Source organism: Gymnodraco acuticeps, unplaced genomic scaffold (genome assembly GCF_902827175.1).
Source record: "Gymnodraco acuticeps unplaced genomic scaffold, fGymAcu1.1, whole genome shotgun sequence".
NCBI lineage: Eukaryota > Metazoa > Chordata > Actinopteri > Perciformes > Bathydraconidae > Gymnodraco > Gymnodraco acuticeps.
The window spans coordinates 3,292,889-3,315,581 of record NW_022990513.1 but is presented as its reverse complement, the minus strand read 5'-3'; the positions used below and the strand labels follow the sequence as shown (position 1 = coordinate 3,315,581).

General features: G+C 43.5%; 1 protein-coding gene across 1 annotated transcript in view; it reads right to left on the bottom strand.

The window, feature by feature from the left end:
* Window positions 1-22,693, bottom strand: part of LOC117553235 (U3 small nucleolar RNA-associated protein 4 homolog) — a 33,854-nt gene that overhangs the window by 6,723 nt on the left and 4,438 nt on the right. The window contains 9 exon segments of the mRNA XM_034227080.1: window positions 178-288; window positions 452-637; window positions 1,711-1,806; window positions 1,913-2,019; window positions 15,648-15,804; window positions 18,413-18,505; window positions 18,507-18,530; window positions 22,085-22,149; window positions 22,264-22,360. Of these exon segments, the coding sequence (XP_034082971.1) occupies window positions 178-288; window positions 452-637; window positions 1,711-1,806; window positions 1,913-2,019; window positions 15,648-15,804; window positions 18,413-18,505; window positions 18,507-18,530; window positions 22,085-22,149; window positions 22,264-22,360 (936 nt within the window).

The window sequence follows — 22,693 nt, the reverse complement described above, 5'->3', positions numbered from 1 at the left end:
CTGTGCTGTAGCTATTGAGCATAGGACAATGAAGTCTTTGGATCTGTTAATCAAAAAAGACTGGATTTTCAACAGGAAATTACGTAAAACCATTAGTTTTTTTGTTATGATCTCATGGGAAACCCTAGTTCAATTAAAACAGTTAACGTAGCGCTCCTGGGCTCAGTGCATGGGTACCTGGAAGTTCTTGCATATCTTAAAGGCGTGGCTGTGCATGATCCTCTCTGACTCAGGAAGACTCCTCAGTGTCATCTGATTGTAGAGTGGAGTCTTCGCTTCAGGGAGGGGCTGCGCAAAGAAACGAAGAAAGAAATAGAGCATGACAACCATTCAAACCCCCCCCTCCCCCCTCTCCCCCTCTTCCTTGCCTTAGGAGGAAAACTGAAACACTCCGGGCATAGATAAAGCAACATCAACATGACAGTCAGCCTTTCACTGAGCGCCCACATACCAGATTCTGGTCAATGATGCAGAACATGAACGTGTCGTGCAGGATGATGTGAGCTGGATTTTTAGGATTGAAGGCGATGTGTGTGATGGGGGTGTCTCTCTCCATCCACAGGGGGTGCAGTCCCTGTTTCTGCAGCTTCCGACTCCATTCTGTGTACTCCTTCTGTACCAGTGAGTACTCAAAGATCTGTATAATACACAAAACACAAACCATTACAGGGGCTGCAGGGCTCGACATTATAAATGGCCCGCTGGCCCGGAAGCACTGCTCAGACACCCCGGGCCAGCATAACGTACTTTCCCGCTCGGGCCACTAACAATATTGCTTAAAAAAAAATTGTCCTGTGGTATTGGTATTTTGACAAGCAATTGTGTTGAATTGTTTCGTTTATTAACGCTACTACATAGCGTTTCGTGAGGCGGTTGTCGTTGTTGGGTGAAAAGCAAACAGCTGTTTGCTGCGGAGTAGAGCGCAGCGCGAGCAGGCTCCCGTGAGCGCTCGTTCACTACAGACTTTCTCGGCACCTAACCATTCGCCAAGATGTTTTTAATACCAGCGGTAGCCGGCTAAGCGCCGGGCAAAAAACAATCTTCAAATAAAAGAATGTCACCGGAGGAGTTCAAGGAGAGTGACAGGGAGCATGAGAAGAAGAGGGAGAGAAAGTTTCAGCCAGCTTGATCGATGGAGTTGGCTTCGATATGATGCCAATATAAACAAGGTCTTCTGTCGGCTCTGTACATCAATGCCTACCTATGCTGAGTAAGAGAAGAGTAGAACAAATATAAAGGTATTGGCTTTAGGGAAATGTCCCAGCAGTTTAGGATAATGAAGGTTCTAATCTAGTTTATTACATAGCCATTACATGTCTAACTCCTAATGACAGGAAGGCAGAAAGCGCATTATACAAATAATAATACTCATAATAGCAGACATTTTTTAACAATGACCACAATATCATTATTTTAATAAACCAAATATGAACAATTGAGGAAAATGAGGAAGAACTGATGATTCAAATGTTGTAGTACAAGTAGTAATGTAGTTAGTGCATCAATTACTATTGCAACAAATGTGTTAATTTTCTTCATTATTGGTCGATTTTCTTTGGACGAATGCTCCGGGCCAGTGGTTACAATGGTAGGGCCAGTGATAATAAAATGTTACCCTTAATGTCTACCCCTGGGCTGTAGCACGTACATCTCTGTGTTATACTTAGCAGAGCAGATACTTTGTTAGCCGATGACAGAATCACACGTTACCTGCTGGTCTGCATGCACCACCACAAGGTTGCTGTTTGTTGGGTGGATGGCTATGGCAGTGGGGCATGAGCTGTACACCGGAACTGTACAATGAAGCTGCAAACACAAAGAGGGGGGGGGGGGGGGAGGGGTTACTATTGTTGCTTTGGCTACAATTCAAATTTGACCTATCAGTTAACAGCATGATGGAGTTCAAACTCACCTTGAGCTTGTCCAGGTTGAACACATGGATCAGACAGTCTGTGTTTGCAGTAGCCAGCCATTTGCCATCCTCACTGACACACAGCAGGTGGACAGGCTGAGAGGAGCCTGACGACACACACACACACACTTATATAGAGAGCATCGTAACAGCCATTTAGCTTTGACGTGCTTCAAAAAAAGAAAATGCATTCCCCAACTGGGCCATGACCACTGACGTTAGTGAAGAGTGAGTATCTCCTGCAGCAAGGCCTAGGCCTGTCACGTTAAGCAATTAATTGACTTATCGCACGATAAATACAAATTAACTCGATAACTTTTCTGACCTTGATAAATTGCCGTTTACATGCGTGTTTGTTTACATAAGGAAGTGATCAGCATTTTAGCCCAACGTGCTGTGGCTGCTGGCCCGGCGCGCTGTGAGGGGCGGGGCTCACACACAGCCAGGTCAGGACACTCCGCGTGCAGCAGTGTAGCAGCCAAATGAATAATACAGAGACAAGCAGGAGACAATGTGTGACTTACTCGAGGGGAATTTGAAGTTGGATGGAATTGGTTGCAAAACCTAATTCCATCTCCGGTGTGGGAATATTTTGGATTTAAGCCAAATCAACGAGGCGAACCTACGGACTTGAATGAGCCGGTGTGTTGCATTTGTTTTAAAAAGGTAGCAACAGAAGCTAATAATTAGGGTTGCCAGAAACTGACCATAATCAAAATCGATTATTCGGCAGCCCTGGCGAATAATAATTGGTTAATCGATTAATCGACCCGCCCCCCCCCGCGTGACAAAAAAAAAAAAACTCAGACAAAAGGAATTCCGTTGTTCTATTTCGTATATGGCTTCGCCCTCTAAGGCTATCGCTATTGGGTTTACCCTTCTGCGCCCCCGCGCAGTACTGAAAACACTTGTAGTCCACGCCCACCCGCTAGGTGGGCCCCACCCTCGGGCCTCCTTCCGGTATAAATAGGGAGGTTGCCCGGCGATCTGCTCCCTCTTTTCTTCAGCAACCAGCAGTTTACTGAAGCACGAGAAAAGCAACATCATGAGCAATAAAGAGTGTGTCCGTATGTGCCCTTCGTGTAATATGGGCTACATTATGAGCTACGATTTGCATCCGATATGCGCAGCCTGTCTGGGGCCAGAGCACGCGGACGCGGCTCTCAGCCAGCAGGTCGCATTTCCTCACTATGTGCGTCTTCCTTCATCCGACAGGAAGCGAAGGGCGGACGCTCTAGCTGCTGCGGGTGAGGAAGACGTCTGGGGTGGGCAGGAGCCCATCCAGAACACACCACCGTCGCTGTGCGCAGCCATGGCGGTGTCCCAGGCGAGGACAGCCAGCGGTGAAGCAGCAGTGACACCAGCGGCAGCAGCAGCAGCCAACCCGGCCACAGCGGCAGACGGACAGACACCAGCAGCAACAGCAGCCGAGGCTTCAGAATCGTCCGTCAGCGGCGGCCGGGGCACCGGGGGAGTGTGAGGAAAATAAAAATAAGCTTATTTTCCAACATGTTGGCTGAGTCATCAGTTTCAAATGTGTTTCACATATCCCCCACTCTGGGTGAACCAGCTGCCTATGACCTATCGGTTAAATAGCCAGCAGGATTCGTTACAAAAGCCTGCGCATTTTAATCTATCGATTAATAAGCTGCGGAGCACAGTAACTACACCAGCTGCCTTCAATCTGGTGATTAGTAGGCAGCATGGTTCGCTGCAGGGTTCTGGTGGTTATAACTTTCGGTTATTAAACCACAGACCTCGCGGCATTCCTCTATCCGAGATAAGCCACCTACACACGGTGACAATAAGCCCATGAGCGCCGTGGTAACGCCTCATGTGGTTATCACTGCACACACCTCCACCCATCCTCTGAGCGTGTATGCGCATCATGATGAGAGGCGGAGTGAATGCAACGTGTGGAGGCGTCCTCACAGCCTTTTCGCTAGGCCCACCTTGGGTTGCCTCGCGGGGCCTCCGCCCCCCCCCCCACCCCCACCAGGCAAGGGGGGGTAAAAAAAAGGGAGAGAGGGGGGGGTAAAAAAAAGGGAGAGAGGGGGGGGTAAAAAAAGGGAGTGAGGTACTCCCGTTCGGCGTCTGCTCCATGAGAGCCGCCGAGGAAGCAGAGCGGCCTTGACGGTTGGGGAGACAGTGTGAGGAAAATAAAAGAAGATTATTTCCCAACATGTTGGCTGAGTCATCAGTTTCAAATGTGTTTCACATATCCCCCACTCTGGCCGGTGAGCCAGCTGCCATGACCTATCGGTTAATAGCCAGCCGGGTTCGGTACAAAAGCCTGCGCTATTTAATCTATCGATTAATAAGCTGCGGAGCACAGTAATTACACCAGCTGCCTTCAATCTGGTGATTAGTAGGCAGCAGGGTTCGCTGCAGGGATCTGATTGTTATGACTCTTCGGTTATTAAACCACAGACCTCGCGGCATTCTTCTGTCCGAGATACGCCACCTATACACAGTCATAATAAGCCCAGGAGCGCAGTGTTAACGCCTCATGTGGATATTACTGCACACACCTCCACCCATCCTCTGAGCGTGTACACGCCTCATGATGCGAGGCGGAGTGATACGCAGCGTGTGGAGGCCTCTGCACAGCCCTTTCGCTCTAGGCCCACCTTGGGTTGCCTCACGGGCAGCGGCGGCGAGGGCTCTGGCGTGGCTCGTAGTCATGACAACCACAACACATCTCGAGCAATGCGCGCCCGCTGTCAGAGTGTTTCTCGGCGTGGCAGCGCATGTGTTTGATGGACGAACAGGCTGATCAGCAGAGGGTACACCCTGCAGTTCGCCTCCCCCCCCCACAGTTCAACGGGATACAGGTGACATGCCTAACATCCCGTGAACAGTGTCTTGTGCTCCAAGCAGAGCTACGGGAACTCCTGTTGAAAGAGGCTATTTCCAGGGTTCCCCAGGAGGAAGAAAATCAGGGGTATTACTCCCGCTATTTTCTTATCCCGAAAAAGACAGGGGGAATGAGACCCATCCTCGACCTGTTTTACATGCTGACGGTCAAAAAGGTGCTAGAGTGTGTTCACCAGGGAGATTGGTTCACCTCTATAGACCTAAAGGATGCATACTTCCATGTACCCATCATTCCGCAACACAGGAAATTCCTGCGGTTTTCATTCCAGGGAATAGCGAACCAGTACAACCGTCTGCCGTTCGGCTATTCCCTGGCTCCTCGTACTTTTTCAAAGTGTGTAGAGACGGCGTTGCAGCCGCTACACAGAGGAGGGATGAGAGTACTATTTTTACCTGGACGACCTGCTGCTGCATGGCTCGCTCCAGGGAGGAAGCGGCTTTACAGACGGTACAACTCATATCGTATCTGTCAAAGCTGGGTTTCATGATAAATTGGGAAAAGAGCTGTCCCATTCCAGCCCAGAGTATTGTTTACCTGGGTGGAATTGAATTCAGCCCGCATGAGAGTACGACTCTCACGACAGAGAGTGGAGTGGACACGCTGACAGCTCTCCTTCGACGTGTCACACCCCGCAGCGTGGTGACGAAAAAGCCCCCCACAGTTCAATGGGATACAGGAAACACTCCTGTCCTCCCAGAAGCTATGTCTTGCTCTCCAAATCCGAGCTGCTGGAACTCCTGTTGAAAGAGGATATTTCCAGGTTTCCTCAAAGGGAGGAAAATCAGGGGTTTTCACTCCCGTTATTTTTCTAATCCCGAAAAAGACTGGGGCAATGAGACATCCTCGATCTGTCAGTATTCCACATGCTGACGATCAAACAGGGGCTGGAATGTGTTCACCAGGACGACTGGTTCACTTCCACCTGAAGGATGCATACTTCCACGTACCCATCATCCCGAAACACAGGAAATTCCTGCGGTTTCTCATTTCAGGGAATATCAGACCAGACAATCGTCTGCCGTTTGGATATTCCCTGGCTCCTCCCATTTTTGTGTAGAGAAGGCTGGAGCCGCTACACAGAGGAGGGATGAGAGGGTGGTTTCCTCTGGACGACCTGCTAGTTGCTGGCTCGCTCCAGGGAGGAAGTCGCTTTACAGACGGTACATCTCGTATCGCATCTGTCAAAGCCTGGGTTTCATAACAAGTTGGAAGAAGAGCTGTTCCCTTCCCTCTCAGACAAACGTTATCTGGAGTGGAATTAAAAACTCAGCCAGCAGCAGAGCGCTCTCTGGCAGCGAGTGAGAAACTGACAGCGTGTCACAAACCACACAGCCCTCTCCGTAACGCAGCTGCTCGGCATTAGCGTCAGCTGGTCACGGGGGGGATTCCCCTGGGTCTCCCCCACAGGGGGAGTCTCCAGAGGTGCTTCATTCACTGCAGAAGCCTGCTGTTTTAACCTATTGGTTTATAAACTGCAGAGCTCGAGGCATTCCTCTGTCCCAGATATGCCTTACACACGGTCATAATAAATCCACGAGCATTGTTATAACGCCTCGTGAGGACAGCATACACACACCTCTCATCCTCTGGGCGTGTACACGCCTCATGATGAGAGACAGAGTGGAATGCAGCGTGTGGAAACTCCCTCGCAGCTTTTTTGCTTCACGGGCAGCAGCGGCGAGGGCGTGGCACGTCACCATGACGACCATTACGGCACATCACAGAGAAGCCTCTCCCCCCAGCAGTTCCATGGGATGCAAGAGGTCGGAGGAAGAAGAAACATCTCATCTCCTCTGGCCGGTGCGCGCGCTGTCTGCTATGTAGCGCGCACGGCGGCATTGCGCCGTTCTCAGCGCCTGTTTGTGCACTACAGAGAGCGCTCGATCGGGCAACCTCTGTCTACACAACGGCTGTCACACTGGCTGTGTGAGGCTGTGTCACAGGCATATGTCTCCTCGGGGGGGGGAGCCCCCGGAGAATATCAAAGCGCACTCAACCAGAGGAATTTCCTCCTCCTCGGTGTTGCGCGGAGGAATGTCAGTGGAAGATATTTGCACGGCTGCATCTTGGTCTTCCCCCTGTTCATTTATTCAATTTTATTTGAGGGATGTCTCCCTTTCCTCTCTGACACGCCCTGTACTGGGTGTCCTGTCAGAGTGAGTGACGTCAGGGATCCAGCTGTGCGCCTCTCTCCTGCCTCGCGGCACACAGAGAGCGGCCCTTTTTCCCCTCGTAGGAGAGGGACGTTCCCCTTCCTCTGACACACTTCGTAGGGAGTGCCTGGTCAGAGTGAGTGACGTCAGGGATCCAGCTGAGAGCTCTCCTACCTGGCTGACACGGAGAGAACGGCTGTTCCCCCTGTATGATCGCAGGACAAGGTGGGACCTTCGTCTCTACTTTCTCACAGCGGTCGGTATGTATTGTTCCCAGCCTTCACCCCGTCAGGAAAACAGGTATGTTTGCTCCAGGGACGGGGATGTGCCATTACGCATGGCACAACAGGCAGGGGGGTGTTATTAAGCAGGTATGTATGTGCTTCTAGTGCTGGACGGACCCAGTGGGGCGCAGACTACATCATGGTTCGCCCTTAACCCAATAGCGATAGCCTTAGAGGGCGAAGCCATATACGAAATAGAACTGAGGTTACCTACTGTAACCCAGCTTCTATGAGTATTGGCGCAGCCCTCTAAGCGCTGGGCCCCACTGGCTCTACGAATAGCTGAAGAAAAGTTATATTGTATGGGAGCAGATCGCCGGGCAACCTCCCTATTTATACCGGAAGGAGGCCCGAGGGTGGGGCCCACCTAGCGGGTGGGCGTGGACTACAAGTGTTTTCAGTACTGCGCGGGGGCGCAGAAGGGTAAACCCAATAGCGATAGCCTTAGAGGGCTGCGCCAATACTCATAGAAGCTGGGTTACAGTAGGTAACCTCAGTTTTCTTTACTGGAACATGTTTAACAGTACAAACAAAATAAAAGACAAATAAACCAACATCAACATGATGTTGGTTTATTTTTTGTTATTTTCTAAAGTGCCTGCCATTGCCTTTATTTGGAGATGCGCTATGCGCGCACAATGTATTTATTGCAATGCTGCCATTATTAAATACAGGCTACAGCTTGTATTAATAATAGCAGCATTGCAATAAATATTATTATAGCAATTTATTTATTGCAATGCTATTATTAATACAGGCTGTAGCCTGTATTATTAATAATAGCAGCATTGCATTTCACCTGCACGCATGTCATCACAACGGCGTGGCCTTGAAGTGAAGTTGGTAATGGCCGGCTGTGCTGCGTCTTTCTTTGTAATCTCTTTGGCGTGCTTCGCACTCAAATGCGAACGCATTGCTGAGGTTGAGCTATGATAGACAAACGTCTTTTCGCAGAGTTTGCATTTCACTTCCTTTGTACTTATAAGTTCGAAGTAGTTCCACGAGGAGGAACTCTTTTTACCTGCCGCTTTGTTCATCTTTAGTCGCACGTGTGAGGGAGGGTGGGGGTGGGGGCGGTGTGTAGCGTGCTGCAGCAGCAGTCTGCTCTGCACGCAGGCTTCCTCCAAGTTTACAGTAAAACAAACTGGTGGTGTGACCAATGGCCATTTACAATTGTTAATAATATTACTATTATTAGCATTAGTCTATATTTTGGTTGAAACTAAGCCAGAAAAAAAAAAAAAACATAAATAATAATAAAAAAATATATAAATAAAATCGATTTTTAAAAATAATATTCGATTATGGAGACTGTAACGATTAATCGAATAATCGAATAATCGCTGGCATCCCTACTAACAATACGACCAACCTTAAACTGCACCTGAAACACAACCACCCCATTCCGTTCCCGACAGTTTGCAATCAAAGATGCATTTGCCCGACAATGCAAACATGTTGGTGTTCCTTGCTCGAAATCTTGGAAATACAGATTTGGATATGGCCTGTTGAGGCATCTGGGTCTTTGTATGGACAGTGGACTGTACACTTGACTGCTATTTTAAGGAGGTCTTTTTTTGCTTGTGAGACAATGTGTGCTCATATTTATTTATTTGTTTATATATATGAGAGAGAGCTCTATTTAATTTATTGTTTTGGTTGTGTGTGATTATATGTATTTGTTTTATTTATTATATATCATTTATGTATTTGAATATTATTTCACATTTCATTTGCAATGTTGAATGTTCAATACAAAGTTCTGTGTGAAAGGATGTACTTGAATTATTATATTCACACTCTGTGGTCACGAAGTACTCCACTAGCCCCCCCCCCGACTTTCCTGAAGTACTCCCCCGTTGATAGAAATCAACACGTAATGAATTAAGACCCCACAGTTTGATGATTGATTGGTGTGTGTTTTTGACACGCAGAATTTTTTTATAATAAACATAGATACTGTATGTTAAATGGATATATCCGCCTTCTTTCATTTATCTTTCCATTCCCACAACAATATACATAAAGAAATGGCATATTTTGGACACATGATTAATTAATTTTTAAGCTGTGATTAATCTGATTAAAATGTTTAATCGTTTGACAGCCCTAATATATATATATATATTTTTTTTTTATAACAGCTTGGTACGTTGTGCTAAAACTAAAACTAATAATGAACCTTTGAAATATAAATTAAATGTAGAGAGCGGACACAGCGGTATAAACAGCCGAAGCTCCGGTAAGGATTCTTATTGTGTGTGCGAACAAGCAGCGAGGACACACATGGAACATTTAGTTATAGTTTCTATTATTCATATTGGAATATAACAACCCAATAAATACTACAGAGGAAACGGAAACACTGAAAATATGAGCATCGGTTAAAAACCCTCTGCATTACGCCCTCATCATGAAATTAAAGTTTTATCGTTTTCTCAGGTCAGAATGATTATATATTATAGGTCTATATATGTTGATACTAGGGGTGTAACGGTACACGTACCCGTACCGAAATTATTCGGTACGGGCCCTTCGGTTCGGTACAGGTGTGTACCGAAGTGTACCGAACGAATATAACGTTAAACGTAAAAAATTGAGAACGTGAATAACTTTTTGGAAGTAATCTCAGGTGCTGCGTCGCAGCATTCAGAGTAATTTGCTCACATTGGATTCAACGCGTCATAGAGCGAGCAAGTCATTTCATTGGATGAGAGGCATAATATGAGAGCTGGTCAGAGGGATGCGTTCATATGTAGTCAGTAATTTGAGGAACTATCAAAAATTTATGGCGAACGCAGATAAAGTTGAGCTCGAAAATCCTCCAGCATCATTGAAGTCTCCGGTTTGGGAACATTTTGGTTTCACAGTTACGTACAAGGATGACGGACAAAGACAGGTGGACTGAACCAAAGCTGTTTTTCGGCATTGTTCAACTAACATTGGTTACGCGGCTGGCAATACATCAAACTTGCACACTCTTGAAAAGGCATCACCCGAACGTGAATATCACCGGTACCAAAAGAAAAAAGACTGAAGTGCAAACCCAACTCCCGCTAGCATTTAAGCCTCCACCACTCGCAGAAAGATCAGACCGAGCCAAAGCTATTACAAACACCAAATATCCTTATGTTGCCATGTTAGCAAAGCGCTACCTGGCTGTATCTGCTACCTCTGTCCCTAGCGAGAGGGTTTTCTCCACAGCAGGAGACATTGTTAGTGCCAGCAGATCTGCCCTTTCGGCAAGCAATGTGGACAGGTTCATCTTTCTTTAAAAAAACATGAAAATACAATGACAAGCAAGTCCTAATGTCAAACTGGCTGCTTAGGTACTAGCACAGTACAGTTCAAATACAGATTATTTCAGTTCATCGAAAAGCTGCACCTTAATGTTCATTTTATTATATTTTGTATTTATTTGAGTGAATATTCACAGTTTAATAATAATTAAAAACCCAAAACTAATAGTTTATGTTTTGTGAGTACTAGTACAGTAAAGTTCAAATACAGATTATTTCAGTTCATCGAAATGCTGCACCTTAATGTTTATTTTATTATATTTTGTATTTATTTGAGTGAATACATTATTCACAGTTTAATAATAATAATAAAAATATATATATGTTTTGTTTTGTGAAAAAAAATTCTGCTGTACCGAAAACGTACCGAACCGAACCGTGACCAAAAAACCGAGGTACGTACCGAACCGAAATGTTTGTGAACCGTTACACCCCTAGTTGATACAAAGATAGGCTACTACTCACACTGCTGCTGTTTTCCTCTGAGTCTGAGAAAGTAACACACGTTGTGGGGATAATTAAGCTCCGTGTTTTGTTATGAAGCCGGCATTCAGGAAGCTGCGCTCTGATGGTGTGGATATGGAGGAGACGCTTTGCCGTCGTAGTTTGTACGTCCTTTACTCGCTCAGAAAGATCCACACTTTGGATTTCCTGCCCGACCACATTAACTTAATGACCAGGCCCCGCTCTGAATGAAGTCTGAGGGGGTTTCCGGCTGACGCATCATAGCACATGCAGCGCAAGGATGGAGCTTTTACTTTTTATATATAGCAGGGATCAAAGCTAACTTTTAAAAGTGGTTGCCAGGCTGGCAACCAGGCATCAGCTTTTGGTTGCCAAAACTGAAAATACGGTTGCCATTTTTAGTCACCTTATATTTTAAATAATTAAGATACCATACAGTTATACATCAACTTAATAATGAACATGTGACACAAAAGAAGGTTCAAACGCTTTACAATAAGTAATTAGCACATTTGTTTGAAACCTAAGTGGTAGTAAACTTGTCCACCCTCAATTGCTGGTATACTAAATACCAGTAATGCAGCTGTTGTCATGTTCTTCACAGATCCCTCACAAATGAATTGAGAAAGTCACTAGTTTCTTGGTCATCCATTGTCTCCCTTTCAAATGTGGGTTTCCTTGACCTTTGTGCTGACCCCCACCATAGATCCACTGGCCCTTCAGCATTGAAGTCTTGGATTGGCCAGACTAATACATTTCTAATGTTAAATAAATGAAAACCATTCACAGTTAAGAATTAGATATTAATTATTAATGCTGTAAATTACCTTTAATATGTCTAACTATATTTAAAATGTGTTACCTTTTTATAGAAGTGATTATATTTGTATGCCAATATTTTCCTATGGTAAAGTTTCGTTTTGCACTTTTATTTTGGTAGTAATAAGATCAGGACTCTTATTTTTGAAGGAACTTTTACCGGAAGTGAATGCAGAACGGAGCAGAATGAACATATATATTTCGCCTCCCAAGACTTTACACATTTGCTCTTTGCTTTTCGTTCGGATTCACTTTGCGCTTTATCAGTTGAATCACTTTGAACATTCGTTTGAGATGTTGACAGGTTGGCCGAACTTTTTACCCCACAGTCAAACAACTTAATTTGCGTCGCCATTTTTTGTGCATTTTTTGTGCACCGAGCACGCGAGTAAACTTGCATCGCTTTCTGGCTCCGTAATCACACCAATGCAAGTGCAACTTAAGTATCAGGTTCCGACTGGTCACAGCAATAATTAAATATCACTCTTAATACAACAAATAATTAACATTTATCTATTTTGGGGTGCACATTTTGCTGTTTGCTGTCCTTATTTCTTTATGTTAAAAACTGGTTGCCACTGATGGCAACCAAAGGCCAAGAAGTGCTTGACATTTTTTCTGAATGGTTGCCAATGGCAACCTGGCAACCGTTACTGTCGAGCCCTGTATAGAATACATTTTTTTCGACTAATGAAAAATTGCTCGAAAGCCCCAAGCCTGTTTTTCAGGTTTCAGGCTCGAAAATGACATTCCCAGAACAAATGACCATATCTTCCCTTCTAAAAAGGGTTAAATTAATAATATTTGTTCTCAAAGTAATAACCCTGTAAGTTGGATGTAGAAAAGTCAGATTCAATATAGATGTTTTTATTTTAAAGAAAATTCAGATTGAACATGGTAAAAAACTGTAAATTATAGTGTCCGTCCAAAAGATATGTTGTACTTATAGTGAAAACTAACCTTGGATGATGGGTTAGTAGACTAAAAGCTTTAGGAATCCAAAGTACAACATATAATAAGTACCCTGTATCAAGATTGATGCAAAACAAGAGATATTTGACCTTTTTAGACAGATTTAGCAAAAAAAACCCTCTTCTGGTGGCCATTTGGGTGGATTTTCCTTATCTCTGGCCCCCCTTGTTCGATTTTGACATGGGTCTTTCTGACCGTTAGAGCCAATAGAATCGAAGGGAAATCGTCCCGCACACACACTCATGTTTTTTAAAAAAAGGTTGCGTCTTCGCGCATTCAATCTTGCTACAGTAGGAATGGCCTGCTCTGATATTTTAAAACTGAATTGCAGTTTTATTGCTTATAGATTATCAGAACATTTCAAAGGGGACACAGCCACATTGGATATTAACCTATGGATTAACTACAGCATCGTTGTTATTGTTTTAATGCCATTGAAGACCAGTTTTGACCAGACAAAACCTGTGGCAGCCCCGAAGCTCTGGAAGTCCCTCCCCCAATACCTCCGTGAGTCTGAGTCCCTCACCCTGTTCCAGTCCCGCTTCAAAACCCACCTCTTCAACTCTGTATCCATAAGCCCCCCCCCCTTCTCAACCAACTTCCTCCTGACTGCTTTTCTGTTTTGTTTTGGTTCTTTGTGGCTTTGTTTTGTTTGTCTACCCTCCCTCCCAAATGTAAAGCGTCTTTGGGTTCAAGAAAAGCGCTATAGAAATAAAATGTATTATTATTATTAAAGGAAGGCTCCAGTCATTAGATAGTTAATCAAAACTTCAGTATTTAGTGAAACATAATGTTTAAACCATACCCTGAAGAAATCAGCGATATTTCCCGGTAAATAATGATTTTATAGCTCTTTTTTATCAAAACCTGTATATTCCGTCAGGCAGCTGCCATTTTGGCCATTTTCAGTAGTCACATGATCCGAAAAACTAGGTCGTGACGTCATCTATGCGTTCACTTTGTAAACACACGACGAAAACATGGCGGAGTATTTGAGTTCGGACTCGTCAGCCGAGAAAGAAGTTTAGAAAAATAAAGTCCAGGCGGACTTACTTTGAATTATCACTATAGGTATTCATTCCATCCAAATCCAACTGTTATCCTCTTAGGCCCCACGGACCCGGTTCCGGGGCCGAAATCGTGTCATTTGCAGGAAACAACGTCTAAGAAACCTTACTATTTAATAAACTATGAATATTTTATATCCATATAACGGGAAAAAAACTAATTTAACTAATCTTTTTCATTTTTTTCTTCAAAAAAAAAACACAATGCTAACAGTGAGCCTGTGAATTAGCCCCGAGCAAAAAATGCTAACCTATTACTGCACCGAAAATCACTCCTAGCTCCCTTATTACTTATCCTAGCTGCACATCCAACACATCGTTTATGATCGTAAAGACACAGAATCTAACGGTGCTCACCTCAACACTGAAAGATACAAACTTGCGACGTTATCAACAAAAACGTACATCAAAACAAGTGGCGGTAGGTACTAACATGCGCTAGGCTAACATGGCTTACCTTGGTCTTTGTCTGGTCTAAACTGGTCTTCAATGGCATTACAACGATAAAAACGATGATGTAGTTAATCCATAGGTTAATATCCAATGTGACTGTGTCCCCTTTGAAATGTTCTGATAATCTATAAGCAATAAAACTGCAATTCCGTTATCTGCTGTCTGCTCTGTGTTCCGTGCGCTCTGGGTCCTGCAATTCCTGCTTCCTTACGTAGTAAACAGTAAAGTCTGTTGAGTAATGTGCTTACGCTGGCTGGCATTGGCAGTGCACTGCATCCCCATTAAGTAATTGTTGATTAATAAATCCCATTTTATGTTTCATCATACTCTCAGAGTAGTCATCCGGAAACTTGAAATGTTCGCTGCATACATGCGCCTGTGGATCTTTCGTTTCGGGCCGAGCACATTTCGCTAGCCACTGCCTCCGAACGTACTTCCTACGCTTACCCGTTGGCAATAGATGGAACCGAGCATTCCGTGGATTGTTCCTATCCGAATTGTGGCAATGTTTCGCGATACAATGAGGCATATTTCTATAGAATTGTGAGAGTAACTAGAGTAAACAACATGAACAAAGCACATCCGTCAATTTGTCCTCGACACCAAAACGCATAGTTCACGTCACTTCCGGTAAAATAAGTCATGTGACTCGTCAAAATGGCGCCGCCCACAGAGTTGATGTTATTTCGGTAATTAATCAGTTTAAAATCACTGATAACGCCATCGGATAAAAAAAAAAAAGAAAAAGACTGGCAGAGACTGGTCTGTTTTATCGGATGATAATTATTTAAAAATGCGTGTCATGAGCATTCCCTCCCTTTAAGGTAAGCCATGTTAGCGTTGTAGGCTACCTAGCGCCACATGTTTTGATGTACGTTTTTGTTGATAACGTCGCGAGTTTGTATCTTTCAGTGTTGAGGTGGGCACCGTTAGATTCTGTGTCTTTACGATCATAAACGATGTGTTGGATGTGCAGCTAGGATAAGTAATATGGGAGGTAGGAGTGATTTTCGGTGCAGTAATAGGTTAGCATTTTTCGCTTGGGGCTAATTCAGAGGGTCAGTGTTAGCATTGTGTTTTCTTTTGAAAAATGAAAAAGATCAGTTAAATGAGTTTGTTCCCGTTATATGGATATAAAATATTCATAGTTTATTAAATATTAAGGTTCCTTAGACGTTGTTTCCTGCAAATGACGCGATTTCGGCCCCGGAACCGGGTCCGTGGGGCTTAAGAGGTTAAGACTTAATTAGTCGACTAGTGATTCACAATGTTTACATTTTCACAAACATCATCACGCCATGTGTTGCTAACAATGCTATAACATAACAGCAGGACTGAGTCTCACCTGATTTGGGTCTGAGGGTGTGGAGGTATTTGCAATCTGACTGGTTAAGGTCAACGACTAGGACTGAAGAACGGCAGGAGGAAGCAAAGAGTTTGGTGGAGTCAGAGGAGAAGCAGAGCTGCTGCGCCGAGCGAAGGTCCTTAGGGAGTCTAGACACCTAGAGGGAGAAGAGGGAGGGAGCTTCATCATGGTTCTTCTTTACCTACAGTATATGGACAGCAGAGGTGGGGACTCGATTCACATGACTTGACTCGAGTCAGACTCGAGTCACATGACTTGACTCGAGTCAGACTCGAGTCACATGACTTGACTCGAGTCAGACTCGAGTCACATGACTTGACTCGAGTCAGACTCGAGTTGCATATTTTTTGACTTGAGACTTGCTTGACTAACATTGATAAAAGACTTGACTTTGACTTGGTATTCATGACTTGAGACTTGACTTAAGCTTGAGATAGATGACTTGACTGTTTAAAATAAAATATTTGCGTTTGTTTTTGTCGTGAGATATTACGTTTAGTTTTTTCGAAAAACGTGATTATAGCGCCATGCGCGCAAACCTGGCAACCCACTAGAAGGCAGGAGTGTCAGTTAACATGGCAGCGGCTAGCGTTACTCCAAAAATAGTGAAGTTTGGATTCAAGGATTATTTTGTTGATTACGGTAATAAGAAGAGAACAGCGGTATGCAGGGGCTGCAGCATAAAGATCAGTGACACGACCACCACAACATCCAACTTAATTCGTCACTACAAAAAAACCCACAGAGAAAGGTACGTGCATGTGTTGTGTTAGCTAGAATGCTAACGTTGAGTGTAAGCTACGTTAGACTTGGTTTCAAATCGATTAAGCATTGCAAAGAGAAGACAACGGTAAATGAACACTAGAACCTCCAAGGGATTCATTTTTACTAACCCTGATAGTGACGGGCTGTCAGGAGAGGGAGAGAGAGGAAAAGAGATGGCTCGTTTATTTCCCCTGTGTTATTATCAGAAGTTACTGTAGACTTTTGAATAATTTAGTTCATCTACTTTTTAGTAGTGTGTTTAAATGTTTTAATTATGTTGTTTTTGTTTGTGGAAGTGCATCATTCCTTGATTTATTGTAAAATGAATCTGAACTTTTTGATCTGTTATGATGATAAGCTGAAGCAATTTCAAAATTAACCAAATTAAGTGAGTTTTAAATCGTCCTACTTAGTTTATAAGGATATTATGAAGAGGAACAAATTAAATGATTTGAAAATGATATAGGCGCTGACGCTGTTGGCGGTTCTAGTGTTAACAGAAATTTAAATTAAATATGTGTAGGTAATGGACATTTTGATTGAGTCCTAGCTATATTGTCTGCAGTTCTGGAGTAAATATGAATCTAATATGATTGTCATCGGTCTAAATTAGTTTTCAAATGATTAACTGTGTATGTAATGAAGATCATAGTGTGGGTTGAATCCATTTTCATAACCACTGTCTTTTAACTGATTTAAATGCGGAAACTGGGCTTATTCATCAGAATTTTGTATGACTTGACTTGACCTGAGCAATGACTTGACTTGCTTGACTCTCACCACAGTGACTTGCTTGATACTTGTAGGTCAAGACTTGAGACTTGCTCATGACTTGCACATGTAGGACTTACTCCCACCTCTGATGGACAGTCTCTACTGTTATATGGTGAGGCCATAGGCGCGTTCACACTGCAGTACTTTTCCCACTTTAGTTCAGATATAGTTCCGAAATGTCGCGTTCAGACCAAAAAGAGCCGGAACTAAAATTAGTTCATGAGAACCTTTTTACCCCACTTTTCCTTCCCTGCTAGGTACTTTCGTCGGAGAAAAAGGTTCCTATGTCTGATTGGCTGGGCGGATTGCAAACCACGCCTCGTAAAACTCCCAAAAACGTAATTATTACATTCAAATGAAGTAATAATAATAATAATAATAATGCATTACATTTTTTATTAGAGCGCTTTTACAGGTGCTCAAAGTGCTTTACAAGTACACATTACACATATTAGACATGTAAGAGTCATTACTGCGGACATTACCCACAGGAGCAAATGCGGGTAAAGTGTCTTGCCCAAGGACACAACAGCCTGACGCGGGATTCGAACGAGTTCACCAACGCCCCTTGATCTGATGACCAACGCTCTAATCACTGCGCCAAAACCGCCCCATTATTCAAGTTTACATTCACTTTGGATAATAACACGGGAGAAATGAGCGGAAGCGCTCTCTTTTCCTCTCTCTCTCCCCCCTCTCTCTCTCCTGACAGCCTGTCAGTATCTCATGCAGCTCACTGATCCAGTAATGAGTGACCCGACAGTGAAGAATAAATATATTTATAACTAGTTTAGCTTGTTCCAGAGGTAGATAAAATAGCTAAGTGTGTTAGGTCTAACTCTTGTGTGTTTCGCTCCGCTTACCGGTCCGGCGGGCGGAGCTGCAGGATTTCTGCTTCACACACACGTTGCATATCGCTATTTTACTGTCTTTTTCGGACACCTTAAAATAATGCCAGACCGGTGAAGCCATTTTGGCGAGCTTGTTTTGCCGCACACAGAGAAAAGTATCATGTATTTTACGTCATGCGATCGGCTCTCGCGATCGGCATGTTTAGAGAGCACCGATCGATCGGTAGAGAGTGAGTATCGGCCGATCTCGATCGGTGACCGATCGATCGGAGCATCCCTAGTATATCTACTATGTTAATGTGTGAGCAATAAGTCAAACAGAGAGTAGCATATGGAAAAAGTGGATGAGCTCACCTTGGTGACACTGATGGTGTTGTTCTGTAATCTGTAGAGACGGAAGCTGGAGACAGTGGAGTACGCCAGCCAGCCTCCACATGGAGACACAGCGACTGCAGCTGATATGATCCTCGCCCTGCGGAGACAGCACGGTCAATGTCCTGTCATCTCAAAGATCATATATGTATGAATAAGTCACATTCCTTGTATGTTAACACAAACTTGGCCAACTAAGAAATGCTTAGTTAAATTAAAATGACCACCTCAAGGTTATATGCCATGAAACTGGTCATGTTCAGTTAACATTAGGGGTGTAACGGTACACGTACCCGTACCGAAATTATTCGGTACGGGCCCTTCGGTTCGGTACAGGTGTGTACCGAAGTGTACCGAACGAATATAACGTTAAACGTAAAAAATTGAGAACGTGAATAACTTTTTGGAAGTAATCTCAGGTGCTGCGTCGCAGCATTCAGAGTAACTTGCTCACATTGGGTTCAACGCGTCATAGAGCGAGCAAGTCATTTCATTGGATGAGAGGCATACTATGAGAGCTGGTCAGAGGGATGCGTTCAAATGTAGTCAGTAATTTGAGGAACTGTCAAAAATTAATGGCGAACGCAGATAAAGTTGAGCTCGAAAATCCTCCAGCATCATTGAAGTCTCCGGTTTGGGAACATTTTGGTTTCACAGTTACGTACAAGGATGACGGACAAAGACAGGTGGACCGAACCAAAGCTGTTTGTCGGCATTGTTCAACTAACATTGGTTACGCGGCTGGCAATACATCAAACTTGCACACTCTTGAAAAGGCATCACCCGAACGTGAATATCACCGGTACCAAAAGAAAAAAGACTGAAGTGCAAACCCAACTCCCACTAGCATTTAAGCCTCCACCACTCGCAAAAAGATCAGACCGAGCCAAAGCTATTACAAACACCAAATATCCTTATGTTGCCATGTTAGTAAAGCGCTACCTGGCTGTATCTGCTACCTCTGTCCCTAGCGAGAGGGTTTTCTCCACATCAGGAGACATTGTTAGTGCCAGCAGATCTGCCTTTTCGGCAAGCAATGTGGACAAGTTAATTTTTCTTTAAAAAAACATGAAAATACAATGACAAGCAAGTCCTAATGTCAAACTGGCTGCTTAGGTGCTAGTACAGTACAGTTCAAATACAGATTATTTCAGTTCATCGAAATGCTGCACCTTAATGTTCATTTTATTTTGTATTTATTTGAGTGAATATTCACAGTTTAATAATAATTAAAAACCCAAAACTAATAGTTTATGTTTTGTGAGTACTAGTACAGTAAAGTTCAAATACAGATTATTTCAGTTCATCGAAATGCTGCACCTTAATGTTTATTTTATTATATTTTGTATTTATTTGAGTGAATACATTATTCACAGTTTAATAATAATAATAAAAATATATATATATATGTTTTGTTTTGTGAAAAAAAATTCTGCTGTACCGAAAACGTACCGAACCGAACCGTGACCAAAAAACCGAAGTACGTACCGAACCGAAATGTTTGTGAACCGTTACACCCCTAGTTAACATCCATATCTCTCCAAATGTCATCAGTTTATTATGTTATCCTATTAGAACTTTTTTGTGAGGTCAGTGAGCTTTTACACATCTTATGAAAATCCCTCCAGGTGTACTGACTGACGATGACGGACAAACAAGAGTAAACAAAGAGAACTGAAGTGAATAACTGAAATTACTGTTGGACCTGTCTTACAGATGGGTAAGTAAGGCAGCAGGCTTCCACCAGATTTCAGGTGTACATTTAAAAACACACACATACATCAATCAGCCATAACATTATGACCACCTGCCTAATATCGTGTAGGTCCCAAAACAGCCCTGATCCGTCGAGGCATGGCCTCCACTAACCCTCTGAAGGTGTGCTGTGGTATCTGGTCGCAGGTCCTTTAAGTCCTGTAATGGCGCATTTCCACTGCAGGGCCTCGCACGGCTTAGTTAGGCCTTGGTAGGCCAGGCTCACACGCAGTGTAGGCGGAGCCGTGAAGTCATCTTCAATGCGAACCACAGAAAACCAACACCAGCCGTTAGCTGTTAGCACTCAGAGCTCACAGCTCCTCATATCTGTTCAGAAACTAGACTAAAGTTAAACAAGTACAAACCACAGACTGTCTGTGTCATGGTGAATACAGTCGCTGGTTTATTTATGTCTGAATAGGCCGTTGTGAGTGTGGACGGTCGGAGCATATACTGCGTTAGCTTAGGCGATCTCCATTTAGAAAACACGCATTTTAAAAAGGTTTTTCGCCTGCCGTCTGTCTGCAGACTTGTCAAAGCATTAATTCATGGTTTTTACTAACCGGTATCAGTATCAGGGATGCAAACTCATCAGGTATGAAAAAGGTGACAAGGATCCGAGCCCCCCGACCCCACGGAATATCAGCTTTAAAATTAAGAATAACAGAGGATTTTAGCAGTCAGAACAACTAAAGCAGCAGTGTTAATAATAAAAGAAATGCCAAAGAGTCACATCTAATAGAAATATATAAAAGCATTTATTTTAATTGTGTAGCAGTCAGTTTATAATGTTGGCAGCACTGTTGAGCATTTTGAAAATGTATTTTCATGCCTCTGTGCAAGGCTTAGTCTTTCTATCTTTATAGCCACTGGTGTAAAGTAACTAAGTTCATAAACTCAAGTACTATACTTGGGTACAATTTTGAGATACTTGTACTTTATTTAAGTATTTAAATGTTTTGCTACTTTGTTCTTCTTCTCCACTACAGTTCAGAGGTAAATGGTGTACTTTTACTCCACTATATGTATTTAATACCTTTAGTTACTTTACAGATCTGGATGAATGATGTGAAATCTAATCAAGTGTTAAATCAGACTTTAGTTCCACCTGGAGTACATCCACAAGCTACCCTGCAGTATACAAAGTAGGGATGTAACGATACCAAAAAACTCACGGTACGATATTATTGCGATAAAAAGTCCACGGTACGATATTTATCGCGATATTGAAAAATAAAGAAAAATAAATGTGAATTATTTTTTTTTACTTGATTTATTTTGCAGATAGTGATAATGTATGCTAGCTAGCTAGCTCAACGATAATATTGCGACAGAAAAACTTCTCAGTTCACATCACGCTCTGCGCTCCGACAGGGAGCTCTGCTCTGAACACCTGAACGCCCCGTTCTAACAGCTGTTCACTAGCGGTCCAGTCTGTGCCACAGTGACTTCCGGACCGCACAGTTAATATTAACGAACGCACACGTAGGTAATGTAGCTGCTGAAGCTAGACCCTCATACCGGAGCAGCAGAGCCTTATTATACACCGATGAGCAGAGCCGACAGGCAGGAAGACTCGAGCACACAGCTCGCGCTTCATTATAATATATAAAAAAAGAACACCATGCGTGTCATGATGGCACATAACAGCCCCCTTGCCAGCGATTCTCTCTCTAGTTGAGCATACTCAGCCCGGTTGTTGGCCCGGAAAGAACCTGGATTTTGGGGGGGGCCAGAAAAACTGTGAAACAGTACCCATTAGCCGGAACTACCCCTAGTGGAAACGCAAAAAAAAAAAGCGGTTGCCATTGTAACGAGATAATCAATGTGCTTCCCTTCACTTGTCAGTGGTCATAATGTTATGGCTGATCGGTTTAGATACACAACATTAGTACACACCTTCCTCTTCAGCTGGATCAGCTTCTCTGGTTTCCTCTTCACAGGCAGACTGTCACCAGGACTTCCTGTTACCATAACAAATCATTACAGTATTGCAGCTGTGCAGTCAGTCCCCAACTACTTGTACTGCTTACATTATAATGTGTAACTGGTTGTGTGCGAGTGTGTGTTGCCTTCACCATGTCCATTACTCTCCCCTAGTCTCCACAGCTCCAAATGATCGGGGAACTGGAAGAGCAGCAGTCCTGCTTTCTTTGCACAACAAACCAGGCTTCTCTACAGGGAACACACAGAGGTTAGCAGGTCGTCATGGAAACATTGGCCTTTAAGATGCCCCCTATACAGTGCATTCCGAAAATAAATTGCAGATTTATCCTAAAATCTTTTTCATTGATTTTTCCCTCATCAGCTGATATAGCTAAATGTTTTCAAATGTAGCTATATCAGCTCTGAGTCCTGGTGAAAGCCTTTCCGAATGAAAGGGTAGAAACATCAGAAATATTATGATGGGAGGCACCTGTGCTACATTCCAAATGTCAGAAAGAACAGTCTGAATAATAATGCCACTGTGATACTTCAGTTTATATTAAATCAATTTGCAAAAAAAAA